This window comes from Struthio camelus, chromosome Z, assembly GCF_040807025.1.
Source record: "Struthio camelus isolate bStrCam1 chromosome Z, bStrCam1.hap1, whole genome shotgun sequence".
In the NCBI taxonomy this organism is placed as follows: domain Eukaryota; kingdom Metazoa; phylum Chordata; class Aves; order Struthioniformes; family Struthionidae; genus Struthio; species Struthio camelus.
Genome location: NC_090982.1, coordinates 13,152,856 through 13,176,695, shown reverse-complemented (window position 1 = coordinate 13,176,695; position 23,840 = coordinate 13,152,856). Strand labels below are relative to the sequence as shown.

At 47.2% G+C, this 23,840-nt stretch overlaps 1 protein-coding gene across 5 annotated transcripts in view; it reads left to right on the top strand.

The window, feature by feature from the left end:
* The window catches only part of ABCA1 (ATP binding cassette subfamily A member 1), a 99,482-nt gene that overhangs the window by 45,986 nt on the left and 29,656 nt on the right, over positions 1-23,840 (top strand). For all 5 annotated transcript variants that reach the window (XM_068926689.1, XM_068926684.1, XM_068926688.1 and 2 more), the window contains exons 6-12: positions 1,838-1,959; positions 5,668-5,859; positions 13,228-13,314; positions 17,890-18,130; positions 18,737-18,876; positions 19,607-19,723; positions 23,177-23,365. In XM_068926689.1, coding sequence (XP_068782790.1) covers positions 1,838-1,959; positions 5,668-5,859; positions 13,228-13,314; positions 17,890-18,130; positions 18,737-18,876; positions 19,607-19,723; positions 23,177-23,365 — 1,088 coding nt within the window. The remainder of the gene's footprint in view (positions 1-1,837; positions 1,960-5,667; positions 5,860-13,227; positions 13,315-17,889; positions 18,131-18,736; positions 18,877-19,606; positions 19,724-23,176; positions 23,366-23,840) is intronic.

The window sequence follows — 23,840 nt, the reverse complement described above, 5'->3', positions numbered from 1 at the left end:
TTTCTTGCAATTAATCACCTATACAATATGTTCCTGACCAGGAAAATCCTGCTTTCACGTGGTAGAAAAAGAAACACCCAAGAAACCCAAACAACAATGAGGAAACAGAAGAAAGTAGAAGACTTATTGCTCAGTTAGTTTTTTCTTTTTTTTTTTTTTTTAAATAAGGTGCGTGGCCCTTTAAGAGGAGTTTGAAAAAAATACTCTAAATAGAGACAGGCTAAATGAGAAAGCTTGCGAACATCTGATCTTTGCATGCCAGCGTGCCTTCAGCCAGCTACCCCTTTCTCCATCTGAGTTTCTGAACCGTTGATGATCTCACTGAAAAATAAACAAGCTGCAAAAGTGTTCAGGGAGGTCAATGCCTTTCGGAAACAGCCAAGGAATCAGGGTGGTGGGAGTTTTGCTCCAGCTGCTGCAAAGCCCGGTGCTTTAGCCTGTGCGGGGAGGAAAAGGCTGATTTATGTCGTGGGAGGAGCCGGCTCTTCTCTCGGTTTTTATCTGGGCTGGGAGAGGGGAGCCCTGATTGATTTTTTTTGTGGGCAAAGCGCGTTTCAGTGTTTCCATAGGGTGGTCGAAACGAGTACATGGCGTGGCGGTCTTGCTGGGGAAGAGCGGAGGGGGGGAGACTTGCATCCTGCAGTAACCTCCGCGTTGCCTCAGCCCAGGGTGGTGATTACTTTTCGGGCAGAAGAGAAAGGCGGCGGGGGGACTTGGTAACTGGATATGTGGACTAGAGAGCAAGGACCGTCAGTAACCCCGGCGTGCTTCGTGCGGCCGCCGCTTCCTTTCCCGCGGCCGCCCGTGTTGGCTCACGCTGGCGGCTGCCGCGGCCGGCCCGAGCTGAGGCGCCGGCGTGATGCCTGGCTGGGTGACTTGGCTTAACCCGGGCACCTTTGCCCCCCCTCACCGCCCCAGGCAATCCCGTGAGCCCTGTTCTCGCAGCGGCCCGACAGAGCTGCCGTCCCGATCATCGCTTACTTAAGCGTAATCAAGATGGAATCAGTCTCTTTAAAAAAAAAAAAAAAACTTTAAAACAAAGAAACAGCATGAGGGCCAGCTGCTTAACCTCCAGGTTTCTGTCTTTAATTCTATACGTGGATTAAAATTTCCAGATGAAATTTCCTCTGCTGTGAGAGAGAGACAACTCTATTTTAATGCCAGGACCTGACATACTAATGCCTTCATAGCATGAAGAGTTAAGGAAGAAAATGAAATAACACAGCATTTGCAAAAATGTATTTTTTGCCAGTGCAGGCAAGATTGCTTCCTAGGTCTGCCTGTGATTTATGTATCATCTGATAACTGTGTGTCTGCACATGTCAGACTTCTTTGAAATATTTTATGGCAGAGTACTGCTGGCATTTATTATTAGCATAATTAAACATACAAGCTAGTAAATCTCTCAGCAGTCCGTGCACCAGTTCAGTCCTGCTTTCACTAACAACACAGGGATTAAGTGAAGCCTAATCTTTGTGCTAGGCTGATGCTGGAGCGGGTTTCACCCGCAGAAGGGGAACAGCTTGGTCTGTTTTGCCTTTTCCATGTCTGACAGCACATGATAGGCGCAAGCTGAGCTTAAGTAGAGGTGTTAAAGGGAAGAAGGTTTTAAAGATTCTGCTTTTGAGGTTAAGACATCATGGTTTGACCACGTCTCTGAAAGCTCGCATGTTTCAGAGCATTTTGCCTCCGGCTCCTCGTTTTTCCGTTGCGCCATGGTTTGTGCAGTTCCCTTTCCCCCATTTGTCAGCGTTTTGCCTTTCCTGCTCAAAGCTCTCAAGTTAGTTTCCTTTGGCTTTGCCCTGACCAAAATGTTGCTCGTTTTATCACCTTGCAGACTTGAAACTCCGGGATTTCCTGGTGGACAATGAGACGTTCTCAGACTTCCTTCATCATAATGCGTCCATGCCACCGTTTGCAGTAGATGAGCTGCTGAACGCTGGGGTCAACCTCCAGAAGGTAAAGAGCGCTGTCGGCTGTTAACATAATAGTTTATTGTTCATTTTACCATAGTGCCAAGATCCACAGAATAGGCCCCTTCTGTGCTGAGCGGTTGTACAAACACAGAGTAAAATGTAATTGCTGCTTTTCTCCCTTGCCCTCAAATTTACTGCCTGCCTTGGCTGTAAGCTCTAAAAGCACTCTGAGACCCACATATACATGTTTTGATCTGCATAAAAAATAGCCTCGTACTCTGCAGGCTAAAGAGAATTTCTCCTTTCCTGTGTTTTTTTTTTTTCTTTTCCTCCTTAAGTAAAACATTAATTTGTCTGCCAGTGCTGTTTGAACCGTTCTACATCAATTAGAAAAAAAATTGTTTTCGTTGTTAGGTGACTCAGTGTGGGCTCAAGGACAGGGTGTCTGTTCCAGGTGTGTGGGATTGTGTATGTGGCCGTGGGCATGCTGCGTGTCGCTGGGTGCCTTGGACACCAGGGCAGGTGAAGGAGGCATGCTTTTGGGTTTACGGCTGGCTCTTCGAAACAGACAATGAGCTTGAACATTATGTAGTACATCAGGATCCTGATCTCCGATGAAACCCCTAAGCGCTGCCGTAATTGTCCTCCTAAAAGTAGGCAGATGTGACAGTGGACTGACTTTCGATGGCTGTCTGTCATTGTCCGGATCAGTTTTTCTCGGGCTAGGTGAATGTGTCCACTTCTGCCAGCACCCTTTCTACTGCAGAAGTCAGGACTGGTGGCTTCAGGCTTCGACGGAAGACCTACATTCCTCTCAACGTGGTGTGACTGTGCAAAAGGAGAAGGAAATCCCTTCTGCTTCCCACATCCAGATCAAATCTTTTATTCTGAAGTGTAGTAATTAATAGTCCTTTCAGATTTTGTCTCCATGCAGTTACAGATGCTGGCTTTCTTCATACAAATTGTCCCATTCTTCAGTGAATTTTATGTAGGTATATGTTTCAACATCCTTTGGTAATCAATGCTTGCAAGTTAAAGACGTAGTGTACTTAAAAAAAAAAAAAAAAGGAAAAAGTCTTGTGTGTTTTAAGGCACAAGTTTTGTTTGTCTTGAAACAAATTTGCCTGAAATTCATGCTAGAATAAAGCAGAACCCTGTTACAGATTGGTCGACAGGGATAAGCAGAAGGCTACGGCAACAACATACTGGTTTCTTTAAGCGATGGAAAGGCAGAAAGACTTCTATACAGGCAAAGGAGCTAGCCCTGATCTTTTGTCATGTGACTATCATATTAAGTCAGCTGTGCCAGCAATAGGAGAGCCTGCAGAAAGTGAGAAAAGTCTAACTTTTTGCCTTTGTATGTGACATATCTCAGTAAAGGGGTAATTAGTGAGCTAGATTTTGCTTGAAGGATTTTGGCTTTGTCCGTGTTAGTAGACTAGTCTTGCACAGATCTTGCTGTTGCACTGGGAGTGACGCTGTGTAGTCTTGTGGCAGTGTGTGCTATGGGATGGCAAGAATTAACCTATGCAATGTGGCAGTAAGCCGCAGAGGAGAACAGCAGGCCACCAGATCTTGCTTTAAGCACTCTCCTAGTACAGGTAATATCTGAAAGGCGGAGCGATCTCCTCCTGCAGGGTGACCAAGTCAAGCCTGTTTGGTCAAGCCTTCACTCGGGCTATCCAGCAGGCGCCGCCAGACCTCTGTTGCGTGACTTGGACCGCGGGGCAGGTCCTGTCCCAGCGAAAAGCAGTGGGGACGTGCTGCTGTCCTGGGCGAGGGCTGTGGCGCTAATCAGCGACCTGTTCTGGAGGACACCAAGGGGTAGATGATCACAGCCGGGGTGTACACTGCCAGGAACAAGTCTCCCCGCTCACGTACAGCAGGGCTAGTCCTAGGGTGAGAACGGTGTGACCAGAAAGCACAAAGTCTCACCTGTGTCTGCTTTTTCAGACACTGCCCTGAACGCCTCAGAAATGAGCTCGACATTTTAACAGTCCTTAGGGGAGTTACTCTATCATTTATAATGTATTCTCCTATTCAGAAAGCTACGGCTTCAGGTGACTTTGAATTGTTGCAGAGAACTGACTTGGTGCGACCAGGTGGTTTGGTTTTGGTGAGGGTTCGGGCCTTTGTCTCAGCATCATGTGCTACAGCCGTCCTGCATTTGGGAAAGTGCCCTCTTTCTGAAAGAGCTTAAAATCTGAGTGAAAAGGATGGATGGCCACAAGAAATGGTGGAAGCATTGCTCATTCTCATTTTTTGAGCGAGTACCTGAGGCACTTTGAGACATTATTTTTCTATATGTCCACGCAAAAGAAGCTGATTCAGACTGAACCCAGGTCTCCTCAATGTCATTTTCGTGCTGCCAGCCACAAGAATATCCTTTTTTTCAGCATTGCTATGGTGGTGGTAATACCACTGCTGGCAGAACTTTCCTGAAAGGCCAGACTTTTTGATGCAAGAGCCGTTCTGTTTGTTGAGCTGAGTGTGCAGCCCAGCAACATCTTATTTTTGGCATATGGATGCAGACTAAAGTTAAAGGTTTGCTGAAGTATTGCATTATAAATCTCTTCCCTCTCATATCATCTACTTCTTTTCTGAGCACAGTGCATTTTTTTCTCCCTCTGGATTGTTGAATTGTTGATACCCTTTTGCTTTTGAAAGACAAGAACGTTTTCTCAGTCTGACTTATTGGCATGATTCAGGAACTGTTAATTCTTCTGGAGTTTAGATCGATCTTTTTTGCTTTCTTTTTTGCTGGAGGAAGGGCAACGTATGTTAGGTATTGCAAGAGGACAGAAAGCAGAAATGAAGCATAAAGCTGTTTACCCTGTGTTTATGTTCAGACTACTCACTCTTCCTCTGCCTAGCATCAGCAAACAAAAACAGCCCCTTCCCCACCGAAATCTCAGATTTTCCCTGTGTTTATCACCAGTATGAAGTGTATACCTATTTGACATGCTTTGCTTAGCAGACCCAAATCCACTACTGACCTTATTAAAGAAATTTAACTCTCGGGGTTTGCAAGGGACTTGCGATCGTTCAGAACAATTTTATGCATTTCCTTTACAAATAATATGGTTATCTGTGGACGAGCAAACCTTATCCACAAGCAAGCCATTACCTGCACTAAAACATGCCTGTAGAAGAAAACTCAAAGATCTGATCTCTTCTTTATTGCAGTCAGTAAGATAATTTTCTATTTCGCTGGCACGTTATCTACCCCAACACACTGCAAAATGGTTCTCTCTGGTCTTACTGAAGAGATACCTCAGAGCTAAAGGAGAGGATCCCGATTCAGAACAGCACGGAATATGTGCCTGGCAGATAACAGCGCTCAGGAGTTTGGGACATAGGTCTTTTGCCCTTCGCGTGTATTTGCCAGACTTGAGTCTGATCACAAGCCTTACTTTGTCTCCATGGCTTAGTTCCCAGAAGACTGAAGATTGGGCAACGCCCGTATCCTTGGTTTGAGGAAATGGCTTCTGCGTAGGGCAGGGTTACTGCTGCTCGGGTGTGGAGAAGCGGAGAGGGACCTGTCTCCCCCAGGACTCTTCCCCCTGCTACTCGGCAGGAAAACACGGTTTTCTTGGAATTCAGAGCTGCGCATGAGTCAGGACTGTGCAATTTGTAGAGAAAAATGCCCTCTTCCCTCTGTCTTGAAAGGTTATGAATGGCTGGTTCTCACTGACTTTGTGCTGTGAATGTTTTACCCGGGGAGATTCATATGCTCTTCCCACTTTTCCAGGTCATTGTGTCTGGCTACCGAATGCGACTGCGAAATCTCTGCAATGCCTCAACATTGTCTGAATTTCTTACAATTCAAAACCAGACAGCGGCCATGGACTTTGAAGCCTTCATTTGCACATTACCAAAGGAAAAACTCCGCACAGCAGAGCAAGCCTTCCATGCTAACCTGAACCCTTTGAAACCTTTTCAGGTGAGTGCACAGGTCACAGCTGTAGGAGGCCATCACTGAGAACTGTGACATTTCCTTGGGGTTTCAGCTGAGGCATTCGTCCCTCTGTTTTCAAAGCAAATTGTTCCTTCGCAAAAAGAAAGAAGAAAGATGGTCTTGATCACTGAAGTCTGAACAACTTGGCTTCTTCCTGTCATCCTTTCTGCTGCATTGTGTTACATGCAGAGTAGCTCGTAAATGCGTGTGGTCTGCAGTTTAATTTGTCAGGAGGGAAATATTTATGCTGCGTCGTAACAAACGGACTATTGATTGTCCCCGTGTTTTAGTCAGATGTTGTATCTCTGCTGGAATGAGCCCAAATGTTACGTAGACGCATGCTGAGTGCTAGAAGTGCCAGGACCTGCCCTTACTGTGGAGCTCATTGAGTGTAGAAGCTTGTAGCCGGTGGTCAGCCATGACTTTCGAGTAGGTTTAATACATGCAAAGAAGAGTCAAATTTTAAGGCTCTGTTTGAAAGATTGTCCAACTGGATAGACTTTGAAGCAAGAGGGAAGTAATTGAACTTCATGGAAATACACCACTTAGCGGGTGCTTGGAGACTGGAGCAGACTTAACTGTTTATCTAGGAAACCCTGGTGATGCTTTCACAATATCTGGATAAAGTACAAAAATTTTGAGGAAGTTAATACTGGAAGTATCAGTAGAGAAAAGATGAACCCAGAACCCACTTTTATCTAGTAAAACAAACAGTCTATTGTCTGCTGTGGAAGAAATAAACACTTGTGCTGTGTGAGTTTCTAGATTTGATATGCCTTTCAGGATAGCAAGTTGTGTACCACTTGGTGTGTCCGCAGTCAAAGAGGGTGATTATCAAGTGCTGGAATCTCGTTACTCTTCAACTCAGTAGATAGCGGTCAGTTACTTCTCTGTGTAGGTCATTTTCTGTTTTCCACATGTCCTCCAACTGGACTTTTTCCTTCCTGCTGGGAGAGCAAGCTAATCTTAAGCGTAAGGAGATGAGGTAATAGGGCTAAAATCATCCCCAAAACAAAATGAGCCGTTTTGAAAATGAACGGCCCTAAGCTGTTCCTTGTGCTTTAGTTAAACGTATATACATGCATTTACTTTAAATGCTTGAGAGATGTTGGAGTTTTGGGGAGTGAATGGGGTGAAAGTGGCCAGCTAGTACAATTCAGCACTAGTGCTTTGGGCCCTGTGGGGAATCAGTACTGTTTTTCTCATTTATGAAAGGCTCTGCAATTTAGCTGACAGAAGCAGAAACTGAGTGTATCTGTGTTGTTACATCTGTGTTGTTTACTGGTAAAAGAAAGCACTCATAAGCCACTCTGATTGTGCCACTTGGCAACAGCAAAGTAGATTAAGACATTGTGTGCAATTTTGGGGACTTCTGAGAAGCTGGCTCATGATCTTGGCTTGAGAGAAAAAAGCTCTTGAGTGCTGAAGTCAGCTCTGCTGAACACGCTAGGTATTGTACACCGTCCTGCAAAAGTCGACGGTTTTCTTCAGAAAAATGTCAAAGGATACCCTCTATTTAAGGCTTCTGTAATGCCTCAGTGAGTGAACTAAAATCCACTGGCTTTGATGTGGCCACACAAAATGAATAAATGAACTCTGGGATCATGACCGACACATTTGAAACGTAGTGGCTTAAAAGGCTAAAAAAATGCCTTGACCTGCAGTAACATCCTTGGACAAAGAAGGAACATTCTGTTCCTGAACAAAGGAGGCTTTTGACTAACAGCTTATCCTTGCAGGCGCTGTGGGTCAAACCTTGGACACGCACAGCGAAGCTGGCTGCCGTATATCTACTATGGAGCCTGTAAACCAATGCCAACAAGTTGATAGGCCCAGAGATCTATTTTTAGTTTCTTACTTAATCCCCCTGTTGAACTTCACAGCACGGCATGTCAATAAGTAAAAAATGTGGCCCAAAGCAAATGCAGGTGTGCAACAGAAATTTGGAAGCAGGTTCTGATGTCGTGTAACTAGACCTGGGCTCCACTGACAGCCGCAATTTTTGGAGAGGCAGAGAAAAAACATTAGTATCGTTAGATGAACGCAACTAGGGTGAAAAGGGCTTGCGGCAGCGTGCAAGAATTGTGTAAATTCAGCGCTAAGGGCTGGAGTAGTTACGCTGGCGTTTTCTGGCACTTATCTGGGTAGTCAAGTGGCTATAGTTTCGTGCACGCTGCAAGATACCTCCAGAAGACTCATCCCAGCATCCAGCGGCTTGTTCCAGCCCCTGTGCGTTCCCGTTTGTTGTTCCCTCTGTAAGGCCATCTGTGAATTGCATCAGGGAGCTGATCCGGATTAAAACTGGCTGGCCTGATTGTGTGGTTGCACAAACATTTGTGCTGAAAAAAGCAGGGGAGGGTGCAAGACTGAGAACCCAGTGGTCAGGGTGTGTATGTGCGTGTGAGTTGAGACCCCTACCTTTCATGTCAGCATCTGCTTACGCCAGCTTAAATTGTTTGTGCCTTTGCAGCCTGAGGAAAACAAGAAGTGTTTTAGGCAGCTAACAGCAAAATGGTGGCTATTAGCCAATTATGGACAGAGCGCAGTTTTAGAAAGAGAATTATCAAGGGTGCCTGATGAAGTGTATTGGCTGTGCACATCACAGCACAGTTCAGGGAGGTGAAAAAAGCAAAGAATAAACTCCTGGTTTTGCATACCTACTCATTCATTCTATCAAGAACAGCCCGAAGATTGCCTGAATGAATAGTACAGTAAAGACAGAAATTCTTCTAATTAAAATATTACAATAGGATTTCTAGCTTTGCCCCAGTCCATTGTATGAGCTTGTCATTTAACATCTCAGTTTCTGCTCTGTAGAGTGAGAGGACAGAGAGAGCCAGGCTCGCAGAGGCACGCTGAGGAGACTGGAGTGGGCTTCCTTATTCCTCCTCATGTAAGAACCTATTCAGGCAGGGCCATTTATATGGAAACCCAGCAGAGTATCTGGGAGTGATCACAGGGAGCCGAGGCAGAGGATCAGCCTTCCTTTTTGACAGAGCATTCGCGCCACTGGAAGCAACTAACGTTTCCAGAAGTCAAATTCCCCTTTCCAGAACCCACACTTCTTAACTTCATCCATCTTCTAGAGCCTTCAGGACCAACACTAAGGACTGCCCTGTGCAATGTAGGACACCCTGTACAAGTCACCTGAGGGCACAGATGTCCCTCGTGAAGTTTGCCTTGCACCGGGTGCATACAGTGAGGATAGGGCGGGCCAGGAGGAGCTGGTTTGAGAAAGAGAAAGGAAGAAAACCTTCTAACCCCATATACACAAATTTCCTTTTCAGCTTTCTCCCAGTGCCAGGAGAGCTGTTGTCCCATGGAAGAACCATGCAGTTTGGGGAAGGTTACAAGCACCCCTGGTTAGTGAGAGCAGTGGCGGTAATTCAGAGATGTCCCACCGGGCTAGCGCTGTCTTAGGTGGTGACTGTCACACATCATAAAATCGCCTGGCTGTGAGATGACTTTTCTCTCTGCAGACCTCCGTAGTTTTGAAACCAAGCAGATGGGGGTAACTGACAGAGATAACTTAAACTGATCCCGTGAGACTGCATTTCCGTAGTGCTGCCTAAGAAGGGCTTTCTATTGTCCCTTCTAGTCATGCGGGTCCATAATAACCCATAAGTATGTTGTGGTTTGTGTGCTGTAGTCATCCTTGAGGGAATGTGGGTGAGCACGTGAAAAACTAATTGTTTTTATCCCTTCACTGTATGAGTGATATTTTGTCATATGATTAGTATGAACTAAGCATTGACTAATAAATGCATTCCATTTGACAAACAGCTTTAGATAAAGGTCTTTTAATGTAAATACAAGCTGCAATTGAACTTGTGGCTTTCTTTGCTCTTCTGAGTGTTTTGGGTCAAGCACAATGGTATTTACATATATGTACTTTGGGATTTCCACTCTTAGGAAAGAACAGGAAAAACTTAAAGCACGTAATTTTTCTGCTAAGTTCAGTGCAAAGTTTCTGCTAAGATCAGTTTAGAGTTGTAACTATTTAATTTCAAACATGACTAAGCGGTCATGTTGAGCAGAAGCAATTAGCAGTTAAGTTGCAGATAGTGGCTGAGTTTTGTCATGATCCCCAACACCTCAAACAGATGCATTTTACTACATGTTAAATTTGTAAGTTGGTCATCCTTTCTAGTAGGAGCTGACAGGTGGACTTACTCAGGGCTTGTCTTGACTGTGCAGTTGATTCCGATTAGCTCAAGTATTTGTCTCTATTTCGAGCCTTGTAGCATGCACACGCAAGCACACAGAGTGCACTCGGTAAAACACACCACTCGAGAGTATTACAAAGTTGACTGCCCCGAAAGATGAGTGTAGGTGAGGGCATGACTTAGTTAGCCACTAAGACTACTATTGGACAGGACAGTTCTGTTCAAATCCTGCTAGAACGGTAATGCCCTTCCACTTTATGCCTAGAAAGGACAGGCAATGTTTTCCAGCATTTCACTGGAAAACAAGTCATTGCTCCCCTTACTCTAGTGCAGACCCCTTCTACATATGCTCTCACAATGAGATCAATCTTACTCGAGGTTCAATGAACCTGGGGGGCAAGATCTTTGTAATATAATGATTGTTAGTGCCATTGCAAAGAGTTATTTTCTAGGGAAATCCATGGCGCGCTTGTCCATATGGCCACTTGTAACTCTCACTTTCTCCTTGTCTCAGGATATGTGACTTGTAATCAGCTCTCTGAGTGGGTTTTTAGGGTACGAAGGGTGGGGTTAAACAAAGCAAACTTCCTTCCATAGTGTGGCTTCATTGTATGCTCTGGTAAGAAACGAACATGAGAGGTCTGTGAATTTGTAAGGGAAGAAGAGTCTAGTGGGGAGTGACGCTGGGTTCTGCTCACACCCCTGGGCGGGCTTGTGGTCTCCTTGAGTCTCGTAAGATTTCCATACCGGCTCAGACCAAAGACCCGTTCAGTTCAGTGCCCCTTGGGTGCCACTCTAGCAATGGCCTGCAATGGACGCGTGAAAGAATGCAGGAATGGGGCACTATTTCCTCAAAAGACTCTCCTGGTCTTCAGTAGCTGACAGCTCACAAACTTCCCCAAACACTACTGGGATCTTGGCTTTTAATAGATGTTGACAGATTTTTTTTTTCCTTTCATGAATTTGTCTCATCTTTTTTTCAAATCTACGTTAACATTTGCTACCTACATGTTATAGATGAGTTCTGCGCTTTGACAATTGAGCTATGCGTGAAGTAACTCCTTTGGTTTATTTTAAACCGATCTTTTCATTGGAAGCTCTCCTGTATTACGAGGCACAGTGAACCATCATCCCCTATTCGCATTCTCCATCCCCTTTGTAATTCTACAGACCTCTGTCATATCCTCTGTTCATCATTAGGGGTCCCACTGCAATAACTGTGGTCTGTTGTTCTCCCTTCAGATGTCATTTGTATCTTAAATCATACCCGTACCCTTTTTCTGTACTTGTGTTCTTTCTGAGATGGAGAATCCAAAATTGTACATAATCCTTCAGCGAGGGGAATGCACTGTGGATTTATATTGATGTTGATCTGTCTTACCACTATAAAGCTCAGACCTCTTTTGAGTGGCGGTGGCTAGTCAGGGTAGAGCTGTCTTTTCCCTGTGTGCATTACTTTGCAGCACTGAATTTCATCTGGCGCTTTAGCAGCCAGTTTGTCAGCGTGAGGTCCTTCACTAATCCTTTGCAACTGGCTTTTGACTTTCATTATTCTCAGCCAAGTAGTATCATCAGAAAACTGTTGTCTTCTCATCACCCACCCTGTCCCTGAATCACTTTTGAATATGTTCAGCAGCACAGATCCCTCTGGACCTTGATGGAGTAAACTGAGTTGAGCAAAGCATGTCCATTGCGTGCATGAACCCAGGACTTTCTACTCCATCTTGTTGCTAAATTGGTAGTGCAGCTATGTAACTGTGATATTTGTGAACTGTGTTGCTTCAAAAATGTCTCAAGAAGAACTTAGCCTGTGGGGAATTTGATTAGCTTTTCTAATGCTTTCTAATGCTTTGCTTTTCTAATTTTGATTTGCAGCCCTAATGATGAGTTTTGACTGAGACTCTCTGTGACTTCACAGCTGGCTGTGGAGCAGGCACTAACAGCACTCAGAAAAGTTAGCTGGGTACAAGCAGCCCAGCAGGTCAGTGGAACAGTGCCCATTTACACTAGCTGACACTCTGACCAGCTGTTACCTCCTACCAGCACATCAGCTAGAGCATGTGCAAGCCTCTAGACGTTCAAGCAGCTTCCAGAAATTGCCCCCAGAAAAGATATGAAAATAGGAAATTTCAGCCCAAAAGATGTATACTAAAAACAAGGGTGGTGGCCATTCTTCTGTGTCACCATACTGTGACTTTACCATGCTTTCAAATGCTGTAACGTGCAGCTACTAATATGAAATCTTAGGAAATGGTTTTAATTCTGATTCCTCTGAAAGAGGGATTGTATCCAAATTATTAGGTTAAAGAGTCTAGATGCTTCTCTTCCATGAAATGTTTCCAGTACAAGATAATGCTTTGCTACAACCCAGAAATCAGAACAGAAGAAAAACAAACAAACAGAAGAACCCACAAAACCCAGACCTACCAGTTACATGGAGACTAACTGGAAACAAAGAATTGCCTTCAGTGCAACTGCCTGGGCAAGGAACTGCTAAAGCAAATACAGCTCTCTGAAAGCTGTGCTTTTGGAAAGCTGTCACTGTTTCCCTCTGGTGTGGTGTGGTGGTCTATGCGTCAACTGTTTTATAGAAGCTGACTGTTTTAAAATGCGTGCTCGGTTTAGTTTGAAAACATCAAGGTCATATGGAAGACTTGAGTGATGAGGAAGGAGATGAGATGTACAGTGCAGCAGAAGATACGGGGTTTCTGGGCTGACACCTATGGAGTGCTACTGAAAGCTTGTGTCTGCCATGCAGTCCTTTCCTCCGTTGAATAGTTTGGCTTCCCCTGCCTCGTGGTGGCTTGCAGGATTTCGGGTCTGCCCACATGTTGCCCTGTAGGCTGTCTTTGTTGTGGAAGCTGGAATGAAAACCATCCTTTACATTGGGAATGTAAGTGCATGCATTTATCTGCTTGTGTTAGGATGGCTCTGGTTATTATAGCATTGGTGAACCTAACCTGTGCGGAAGGAAAGAACTGCCTCCATTGCACTGTGGGGCTCTGGAGCCCACAGTAGCTCAAGCTCAAGCCTGCATAGAAAGCCAGCTCTCTGGCTTCCCCATCGGGGGCTCTGTCTGGTGGACAGTCCTTCCTACAAGAAGGACTTTACAAGATCGTTTCCAAGAGTTTTATTTCCTGGTTTGTGCATGCGGTGACTTCCGGTTTCCTTTTCTCTTTTCTTGCAGAGACGGTTCTCTCTCAATTCCTCCTTGTGGGATCTGTCAGAAACCATGGAGACTCTGATACAGAGCTTTGGGAAGCTTGTTAAAGAGGTAAGCCACTCCTTGCTCTCAGAAGAACACATCCATGCAGTTGCTGTCTGAGCCTGTCATTGACCGCAAGGAGCACGAGTCTACTTAATGCAACTCAAAGTCAAGCCCACGGCTGGTCTTGAAACTTCCCCCTCTCCTACAACCATTCTCCCTGTGTCAGTAGGGACAGCACCTGCTTTGCAGGCCCTTGGTGCCTAGAGCACTGAATAACAAACACCAGAGAAGTTCTTGAGATGGGTGGCTAGAAACTGGGCCCTCATGGGTGGAGTGAGAATTCAGAAGTTTTGTTCTGTGAGGTTCACTTTCTCAGCAATGGCGCAACAATTGCCTTTGCAACTGCCAGCAGTTGCATCTGCTGGCTAGCAGTACCCTACAGGCTGCAGCATGTGCAGGTTTGCCTCTTCTGTAATTTTTGCACTTAGTTCCTAACTGTGGCAAGGGTGGTATTTGGTTGTAGCTGTCTCTGGGTATGGTGAGGACTTGTGTGTGGAGGAGATGTTGTGAATTAGTAGCTACAGGCTGCTGCTTGCTCTTTGTCTTTGGATAAGCAGCTTTTTGAGGCAGAGATTGTTCTCCAGTCTTTGGGTGGCACCCAGTGCAATGTCATCCTAACACTGGCTGAGAAAGGCTCTGGCACAACACAAATAGCAATTTGTACAGGCAATGTGACATTATAAAGCCTGTGAATATCTGTTTCTGCAGGTGAAACGATGAATAAAAAAAATAAGCCTCGCATGCCTAGCGTGAGTCAGAAGCCCAAATCCTTTTTTTATTTTTTTTTTTCCCCTCTCTCTCTCCCCCTTCTTTTTGAGCCAGAAACTTATCATCTTTATTTCTTGGCTGGCTCTGACTTTGAAGTGCTGCTACTAGGCAAAAAACATTCTCTCCCTCCAGCAGGAATCACAACCATCTAAACTAAACAATACCTCCTCCTCCTCCTCCTCTTGCTCCTCCGCTCGGCTCCTCTTCCGTCAGCGGGGCAGAGCCAGAGCGCCCGGGAGCCGTGAACGGCAGTAACCCCGGCCAGCAGCCAGCCAGCAGGGTCACTTCAGGTTAGCACGCGCTCCACTCCCACGGCGTGGCGGCTGCCGGGAGCCAGCGCTGCGCCACCCAGCCAGCCAGCAGGTCCTGGCACCCGTCCCTCGGCGGGTCCCGCTTATAAGGGAGATGAAGATTGATTTGGAGATCGGCTTCGGTTAAGATCGTGGCGGAGCTCTTGCTGTTAGCAGCGAAGCTGCCCTGAAGAGTTTGGTTACAGCTGTTTCCCGTTACGTCACTTGGGCTTGTTGTGTTGGTGGGGTTTTTTTTTGTTGTTGTTGTTTTTTTTCTTTTTTTTGGTCTGGGATAAAAATAATTGAAAACATGTGATGTTCAGTTTGCTGATGTGGCCGAAAACATCCCTGGCCAACGTGCCTTTTGCTTGGCAACTGTTTTGAGTGGGAGTACCTTTTCTTCTGCCCTGTTACTGTGCAAACAAAGGCAGCTTTTTCCTCTGCGCACAGCGTGAGCTGCTCCAGATGGCTTGACGAAAGTTACTTCTTATTGCCTGGCAGGCTGATTGCTGTGTGCAGAGGAGGGACTCGCTCCCTTGTTTCGCAGGGTAGCAGCTTGAGAGGGTGGAGAGAGCTATTGTTTGTGCCACGTCCAGAAGCCTTTCTAGTAAGGAATTTTAATTCGAGAAGGGTCGGCACAAAATGCTTGTCTCTTGAGTATGGGGACTGATCCGATCTGTGTCCCTAGGCTCTTCGAATCAGCCTCGGAGGGGAAATCAGACCCTGAGTGAGAGCAGCTATTAAGAAACCCTCAGTCAGGTCTGACTTCTGGGAGAAGAGAAAGATAGTCTTGTAACCCTTCAAAGGTGTGAGAGCTGTCCGGGCCAGCAGCTCTGCGCATAATATTACTTGTAAGTTTGGTGGTGTCAAAGATGAAACAAAGCCGTTTTGATTTAAAACAAATCTTGTTTTAAGACTATGTGTAAACAATGGATTTATGCTACCACAAGCCCTCTGCAAGATAGTTGCACTTCTTACCTTTGTGGGAATTAGCTGCCCTTTCTATTAGTGTAACTTTGCCATCTTGGGGAGTTTATGGTACTTCAGGTAACATAGCTGACTTTCTGCTAAGGAAGAGGCCTTTGAGTTGGACACTGTCACTCTTCAAACACAGCGTTGGCCTTTCGGTTTAGGAATCATCAAGACCAAAATTCAAATGGCCCATGTTGTAATCAAGAAAAGCTGTTGCCTTACATTTTTCCCCTTCGTGTCCCATATGTGGAACCAGATTGAGTGGCACCATGTTGCAGGCAAAGGCAGTAGTGAGTAGTCAGGAAATGAAAGTACGCTTAAAGCAGTAACTTTGGACGTGTAAGTCCTGAATTCCCAGGTTTTAGCTGGGATCGAACTGTCTTCGATCATATCAGTGTGTCATGTGTTTTTAGGCCGCTAAAAATAGAGGCTCCTTGTGTATGTGACACAGAGTAGCTCTTGTTTAGCATCGTAGGAATTTTTGTCCAGATGTTGGCACGTCTAAGCCTGCACAGTACTACAAATAAACACAAAGGGTCAGGCTTGTCCTTAGCGTAAGGCCAGTGACTCTCGGTGTGCTTACCTTGGATGTATTTGGATTGAAATGTTCCAGGACAGTGTCGCTTTCTAGGTTGTCGCTGGCTGGCTTTGCCAGCTGTCCTAGACTTTGGTTATCTGCCTTTTATTTAAACAAAGGTGATAAAACCGAGAGCAAAAGTGGCAGCTGGGCTTTGGCTGACTCTGTGTGGTTGTTTCTGAAAACAAGGCTGTTGGGCCACAGCATCTGAAGTTGTTTCTGAGATACTTCTGATGAGCAATTGCAACTAGGTATTTCAGCAGCTCGGCTTGCCCTTATTAGTGCATGTTGATGTTCTGGGCGGCATGGCAAGAACTGTTCCCAGGTCATGTTGCCTGACATTTCAGTGATCAGTAGCAATCAAGAAATCAGATCAAATTAAAACATTTGAAAACATTAAGAAAACATTAAGAAAAGAATACAAAGCCAAATGGAAAATGTTACTGGGACACTATATGAATCAACGGTTTGCTGCCCTGTTTGATATGGGTTACAGATTTGGTCCCTTTGTCTCCAAAAAGGGATAGTAGAACTGGAATAAGTTCAGAGAAGGACAGTGAGGACATTCAGAAGTCTGGAACGACTTCCATGCAGGGATCAGGCTGGGACTTGTTAGCCTGGAATGGAAAACAGATGAATTGGAGATACGTGAGAGGTTTATAGATATGTGAGTGGGCCAGAGAAGAGAGATGGAGACTGACTGTTCACTGTCTCTTCCAGTGTAAAAATTGTGGCACCAAATGAAGCTAGCTGTAGCCAGGTTTAGGAGGAGAGGGAAAAGAGGTTCTTTCCGTTGAGGGGGTGGATGCTAAATATTTGCACATCTTCTAAACACTAGAAGTTTACCACGTAAGAAGTTCCTTGTAAATAGACAGAAGTTCCCCGAGCTGAAAATACTTGGAAGCTAGATGATTACTTGGGGGAAGTATCCTACATTTTTGCCCTTGCTTTATTCTTTCCTAGCGTCCACCTGCTATCCCCATCAGAGAGAGCTAAGCAGACTTTTGGTCTAATGTAGTATGGACACTATGATGCTCTTATGTCTCCAGCCAATGAGTCTGAGAATAATGGTTGAGTGCAGCGTAAACCAACGCCCATCGAAATGTATTGTTTTTCCCGTGTGGGGAGCTGGGCCCCGTCTCTGAGTAGACATGGTGGTGTAATGTCTCGGGCTGGCCATCTGGTGCTTTTTGTTCATGACATGTTGCAGGTAAATGCTTCTGGAGGGAGGCACAGATCATGCCAGCCAGGCTCCAGCGTTGCATCTTTGTGCCTACTGTGGAGTAGAAAAGTGTATGCTGTGATTAGGCCCTTAGCTGCAGCTGGGCTTGTTTTCAAGGGTTTTCTGAGAATGCGGTTGACACGGGGGCAAGGACGGTGATACGGGTCTGGAAGGTCAAATTTTCTGCCTGGTGTAAATCAGTGGAGGTTTGCTGACCCCTGTGGAGTTGTGCCAGTTTACACCACTAGAGCACTGGGGCCTGCAGCTCTGCAAGTCTGCCCTTCTGAGAGCTGAAAAGCTGCGTCTGATTAGCTTCACTCATTCTTTATCATTTTCTTATTCTCTCCTCTGCCTTGCTCCCCCCCTCCCCCCCCCCCCCGATGAAGGGGATTCTGCGGGCTGGAATGTGAACTGCTGTGCAATGAGGACAAGAAGTGGCTTCCTTCCACGTGAGAGGGAATGGAGAGGAGGCAGGGAGGGCAGCAACCATCCAGGATGTTGAAGGAGAAAAGTCAGAATAGAGAGCTTGAGAAGGGGATGGTCTTTATGCATGCACAACAGATGCATTTTTCTACAGTTCCCGCCTGTTGTGGGGGGACATGTGCTTTACCTAGCCTCTCGAGTTACTGTTGCGTTGAGTGGGATCCTTAGGTATTCAACATTAGATGTGTGATTCAAAAGAGAGCAGCAGCATCTTTTTCCTTTGTCAGCCCTGTTCCAATCCCTGTCTCCATTCTGCGGTCCCTTTCCAGTTGCAGACCATGAAGAGCTGGAGTGATATGAGGCAAGAGGTGATGTTCCTGACCAATGTGAACGCCTCCAGCTCCTCTGTGCAGATTTACCAGGCTGTTTCACGCATTGTATGTGGCCATCCTGAAGGTGGAGGGCTCAAAATCAAATCCCTCAACTGGTATGAGGACAACAATTACAAGGCACTTTTCGGAGGGAACAGCACTGAAGAAGATGTAATTAATTTCTACGATAACTCCACAAGTAAGTGTAACCCCGCCGTGGCCTCAGGTCCCATCTGCTTCCTGGTTGTCATCTCTACTGCCTCCCAAACTTTCCTTGATGCAAGCAAGTGGTCCTGAGCGGCAGCATACCTTGTGCTATTTCAGGAGGGTGTATGCATGCTGTCTGAACAGCTGAAGGCTGCCTCCTGCGTGCGCCTTTGAGGTCAGCAGGGACATCAGCATGCAAGGAGTTCCCACGCGCCTTCTGTAGAGTCTGCTGCAGGCTGTGCTGTGGTCCTCCTTCAAGAGGAAAGGGAGCCCAGTGGCCTGCAGCCTTTGGAAATCTGGCCTGGTCAGTGCAGGTTTTGCTTGTGCCATGCACTGGGTTGTGCGAGCTGTGCCGAGCTAGCAGTAGCTCTTAATGGTAGAGGCTGGGCAGCTGCTCCTGGCTTGCTGGGCAGACTGCTGACATGAGGTAAGTTTTGAAAGGGCTCCTTGTGGAGCTTCGCAATGGAGGGCTTTTTCTTTGTAATAAGCACTGTGCTTTCAGCTGTGTCTGCCCTTAAAGCATGCACAAGTGGGGAATTTGCCGTCAGCAGTTGTTGTGGGGCTGTTCAGCTGCTCACCCTTACCCTTCCCTCTTCAGCACCCTACTGCAATGAGCTGATGAAGAACCTGGAATCCAGCCCGCTCTCCCGAATCATTTGGAGGGCTTTGAAACCTTTGCTGATTGGGAAGGTCTTGTACACTCCGGACACACCAGCTATACGGAAGGTCATGTCTGAGGTAACGCTAGCCCTCCCTGCTTTATGTAGAGCTTGAGGTGTACCGCTCCGTGGTACGCGCTCTGACTGTACCGCCCGGCTGCTCTGCGTTGAGTTGGGCCCAAATGTAAGCCTAGAAAGGACTGCTAAAAAGCACAGAGCCTCCCTATTCTCCCGCCTCATATACACTTGTTGGTGAAGAAGAGAAGGCAAGGCTGAACTCCTTTTCTAGATCTCACTTGGAGATTTCCTGGTGGGTGATTTTTTGATTACCTGCACTCTTGGCACCTCTGATGTGGAACTGGGAAGGACCTTAGTAAGCCTTCAGGTGTCCTTCCTCTCCTCCACTGCAGGTTGGTCAGCTGATCCTTAATCATTTCCGACTGTGGTTCACTTAATGTGCTCTCTAGTCCCCCCAGCTCCCTCAGGAGAGTCTTCTAGCACGTGGGGAAGGGCTGCCACTATGACCCCTTCCTTGCCAAGCCAGGCTCATTTTCCACCCAGCTCTTAACAAGTAGCCATGAAAGGCCATGCTCTGAGCAGGCCCTGGTCAGCCACAGGCCTCCGCTCCCCGCCGTATTTTAGCTTCCATACGCCCATTATTTCCCCTGCTCCCTTCCTTGCAGAAGCTGAGTTGCTGTTTGAATACAAGCAACCCTCATTACTTCAGTTTACAGGTCAATAGACCCGCTCAGCCTGTGGCAGCTCTGTGCCAACTTTCGGGATGACCTTCCTCTCCCCTCTGCCAACAGGTGAACAGGACGTTCCAGGAGCTGGGTGTGTTTCGTGACCTCGGGGGGATGTGGGAGGAGATAAGCCCGAAGATTTGGACGTTCATGGAAAGTAGCCAGGAAATGGATCTGATTCGGGTCAGTGTGCTGTCCTTGCCATCACCGTCTCCTTCTGCAAAGAGTGACAAAATATTTGTTTTTGGCCATACTTCACTGCTGAGCTGGGTAGATAAAGAGTATGGATGTGACCCCTTTTCTGAGAGCATTTCTGACCCTACCTTTTTGCATGACACTGGGCATTCCTTCAGTCATGTAACGTCCTGCCGCGAGCAGGAGCATGTTTACCTGCTGTTTTTCGTCTGCCTCAGCAGGGAGATGGGCTGTTTCTTCCACACTGCTGCCCTGATGCAGCATAAAAGGCTTGGAGCGTTTTTGTAAACCAGGGGGCAGTGGGGTTGGTGACATGTTCAGCTGCCTATGCCGTGCCCTGCTCTCTCGAGCAGCTGCTTTTGTGATGGCTGCAAAGTCAGCCATCAAATGCCCAGACCAGATCCTGGAAGGTGCCAGGTGCCCTCAGGTCCCATTGAGTACAGCAGGAATCGAATGCCTGTCATGCTAGAGCTGAACCTAGACACCCGGCAATAATTGGGCACAAGCTGTAAAAAACTCATTTGGAATTGCACGGTACACTTAACGTTAGTAATACCTGGGTGCTCGCAGAGGGAAGAGAGCGCACGTCACCCTGTGGCTGATCACTTCATAACGTGCTGTGCATGCTAGACCATGAAGAAGGTGCAGGGGAGACTTGTTCTGATCAGGCATGCTTCCTGCCAGCCGGTAGGTTCCCTGGAGCACTGGTTCCCTGGAGCCAGATGTTAGACCTGTGTGTTACTAGGGCATTATGTGCCCTAAGTAGCTTAGTTTGCTGTTCCTTCCCCCAGGTGTAACTCTAATGGGTGGGTCTCTGCCCCTGTGTACTGGTGGTTTGGTTTTCTTTTTTTGGAATCACAGTGACGTAAAACTGGAATAGCAACACCGAGAGTCAGGGCAGCAGTGCAGAGTAGCTTTTACTGTCGTCTGTACAAGGCAGCTGGGTGAATGTCGTAATGCAGCTGTTGATCTCCTGCAGAGGAGATCTCCCCAGATTTGTTAAGCCTTGAGGTTCACTCCCTCTTTTCCCCCAGTGTAATGGGGGAACACACAGAATAGTCTGTGACTTGTCGTGCTGCACTTCCTCATGAACACAGCATGCTACAGAGGACAGAGGCACCTTTATTGTCACTCTTGTGTCTGTGTTGGCTTGATGAAAGTTATTTTGTGCAGATGCAGGCATCAGGGAGATGAGAATCAGGCCCAGCAACTGTAAATTGAGCCATTAGTGGCAGAGAGCTCTGGCAGAAAGTCAAGGTTTGGATATTGCTTTTCAGTCGTTATGTCCTCTGAAAAGTAATTGTTACTGCACTTTTAAACGAGCCCCAGGCTTTCCTCGGCTTGCATTTTATGCTTGTTGTTAACCCTGCTGGCTCTGATAGGTACTTTTGAATCTTCTCGGTGGTCCAGGCGCTTTCTGTGTGTTGGTGCAGTAGCACAAGTCCCTTTGTCACCTGCTGCAGCCCACACCAACAGGAGTACTTCATTGCGGATGCCTGGGGAGCTCCCAGGCTGCATCCCACTCCACGTAGAAATGGAGCGCTTATGTACGAGCAAGCTTAAACATGCAGCTGCCTGCTTGGGGCTACTGTCTGGGGGAGGTCAGTCCTTTGCTGTTGGCAAGACACTGAGGCCGCCATGCTGTCAGGTCCTAGGTTATCATCTCCCAGCTTTCTGGCACATCTATTTGGCACGCTGCTTCCTGCTGAAGGAGATGAAAATGCTTTCCTCGCTCATCTCTGGCATTTCCACCTTGATGTTGATGCTACCTGCTGACTTCAAGGAGGATGAGAAGTGTCCCTCTGGGCTACTTTCCTTTAATGCCTCTGCTGAATGTGACGACCACCTTCCCTGCCAGCATGGTGCCTTTCCCCCAAGGCAGGGTGGGATGAGCTGACCTTGTGGGACCAAACGTGAAGAGAACGCAGTGCAACCGATCCCCTTTCATCCTGATTTCCCTTTCATGTGCTCTCCTTTGTCAGTTTGGCCTGTTCTGGTCTGTTTTCTCGGTTTGTGATATTATTTTTGTAACCTTGTGACCCTGTGCTTTCAGCTGCGCAGGGGGAAGATCCTCACCTCTGTCCAGTGTTTCATTCTTTGTTCTAGCAACGATTCTATTTCCTGTTTTTATTGGTTAGAATTTCTGTCATTTCCTCTCTCCTGCTGGCTCTCTTCTCTCTCCTCCTTTGGTTGAGCAGTATCCTTTACGACTAATGCTCCCTTCCTCCCTGTAAACCTTATGTCGTCTGCCCTGCAGGCCTGGAGTCTACTTTACTGCCAAGTGATGCTACCTGGACCGCAGCTGCGTTGTGCAGGGTGTTGCACGCACGCGTAGTGGGGAGACGGGCCTTCATTAGGAAGTTAGCAGTTAAAGCAGATGAAAAAAGCGCGCTCTCAGATGGGAGCACAGAAAGGCGAGGCATCATGACTCGCCACGGCTGTATTTGAATGTTACAGTAGAAACAGATATCAGAAAGCCACCTTGCCCTTGGTATTGCTGTTGCTGTTTAGCACCTTGGGAATTCAACCTCCAGCTGTGCCTGAGCCCCTCTCCATCTCAGCTGGGAGCAGAGGTTTTTTTTGAAGAGCTCGCTAGAGCTCAGCAACCACTAACCAGCTGAACATATTTCTTCCTCCCTTTTGTGCTTTGCGGGCAGAAGGTCTGTCCGTATGTCCGTGTGCAGGTGCAAGGTCTGTCTGTGGATTGGGGAAAGGACGGCGTTGCTCCCTTCTGCAGCTCTCTGCCTGTCGAGGAGCCCTGGGCGCACGGCTGCCACCAGCTGCAGCACTGGGGCTGGGACTCGCTTGCTGTGTTTTCCCAGGGCTCAGGACTGTGCGTGGCTCTCTGCTGCCCTCTGCTTGGGAAAGAGGTGGCAGGACGCGAAGGCAGCAAGCCCGGCTGCAGAGCAGCTGGAGGAGAGAGGAACATCGTGTGTAAGGGGCCAGTAAAGCGAGGCGCCAGGAGCTGTCAGGACCCCAGCACACTGTTCTCAATATGTCAGAGGACCTGTCCTTTGGGACAGTAAACCCAAGCGGATGGAAGAGGCTGGTGGTGCAGGAGACAGCAGTGCAGGGAGACAAAGTGATCTGCTCAGCCATCAGTAGCTGGTGGCAGAAGTGAGATGTCCTGATTCCTAGGCCAAGATCTGGCCTGTGACCCTCAACTCACTTTGGGACCTGGCTGGCCCTTGGTGCCAGTGCATGGCCAGTGCTGGAGGTGAGCGTTACAGAGAGCACCCGCTCAGTCTCACCTGAAATGGGGCATCCTGCAGTTGCCTTGTGGGCAGCTGGTTGTGGCTTCTGAGGGGAGCCCTGCTTTAATGTTTCTGCACCTTTTGAATACGGCATTTTCTCCTGATAATGCTAATTTTTCATGATGAGGGGGGAGGTCCAACATGAATTCTCAACAGAACTGTCTCCCCTCTGGAAAAATACCTGCAGACACTGCTGAAAGGCAAAGATCTCTGGGACCTACGGTTGCCTGCTTCAAACTGGACTGTGGAAGACATTGCCCGCTTCCTGTCAAAGCACCCAGAGGAGTTTGAGATGGCAAATGGCTCAGCGTACACCTGGGTGGATGCCTTCAATGAGACAGACCGGGCTATTCAGACCATCTCTCGCTTCATGGAGGTGAGGCCATGCTAGCGTGGGCGAGGAGCTGGGGTGGGACAGCAGCTTGGATTCCCCACGTGCAGTGGGGTGGCTCCAAGTAAGAGAAGGTTTATGTTCCTCATTCTCTGCTCAGTAAATGACCAGGCTTTAGTGCAGCTGAGTGCGGAGCATTTTAGAACATACCATTTATTTAGGTGTCTAAATATAGATGTGGGGAACCTAACTTTAGGCCTTGTTCTTGAAGCTCTCACTGTGGCCATTGCATGTGATTTCACACCAGTTGTTAACGGGTGGTTGAAAGCAGCTACTCACCTCAGTAGCTTACATTTCTGTATGGCATTTCAGCTGGCGACTGCTGCTGAAGCTGGCGGCTGCTTTAAGTTGAGGAGGACATAGCAAATAATGGAATTTGTTCTAGCTGTTATTCAGTCACCTCAGCAGATGAATGCAAACAGGCACAGGTCTCAGCCTGTCAGGGGCCTGCTCCAAAGCG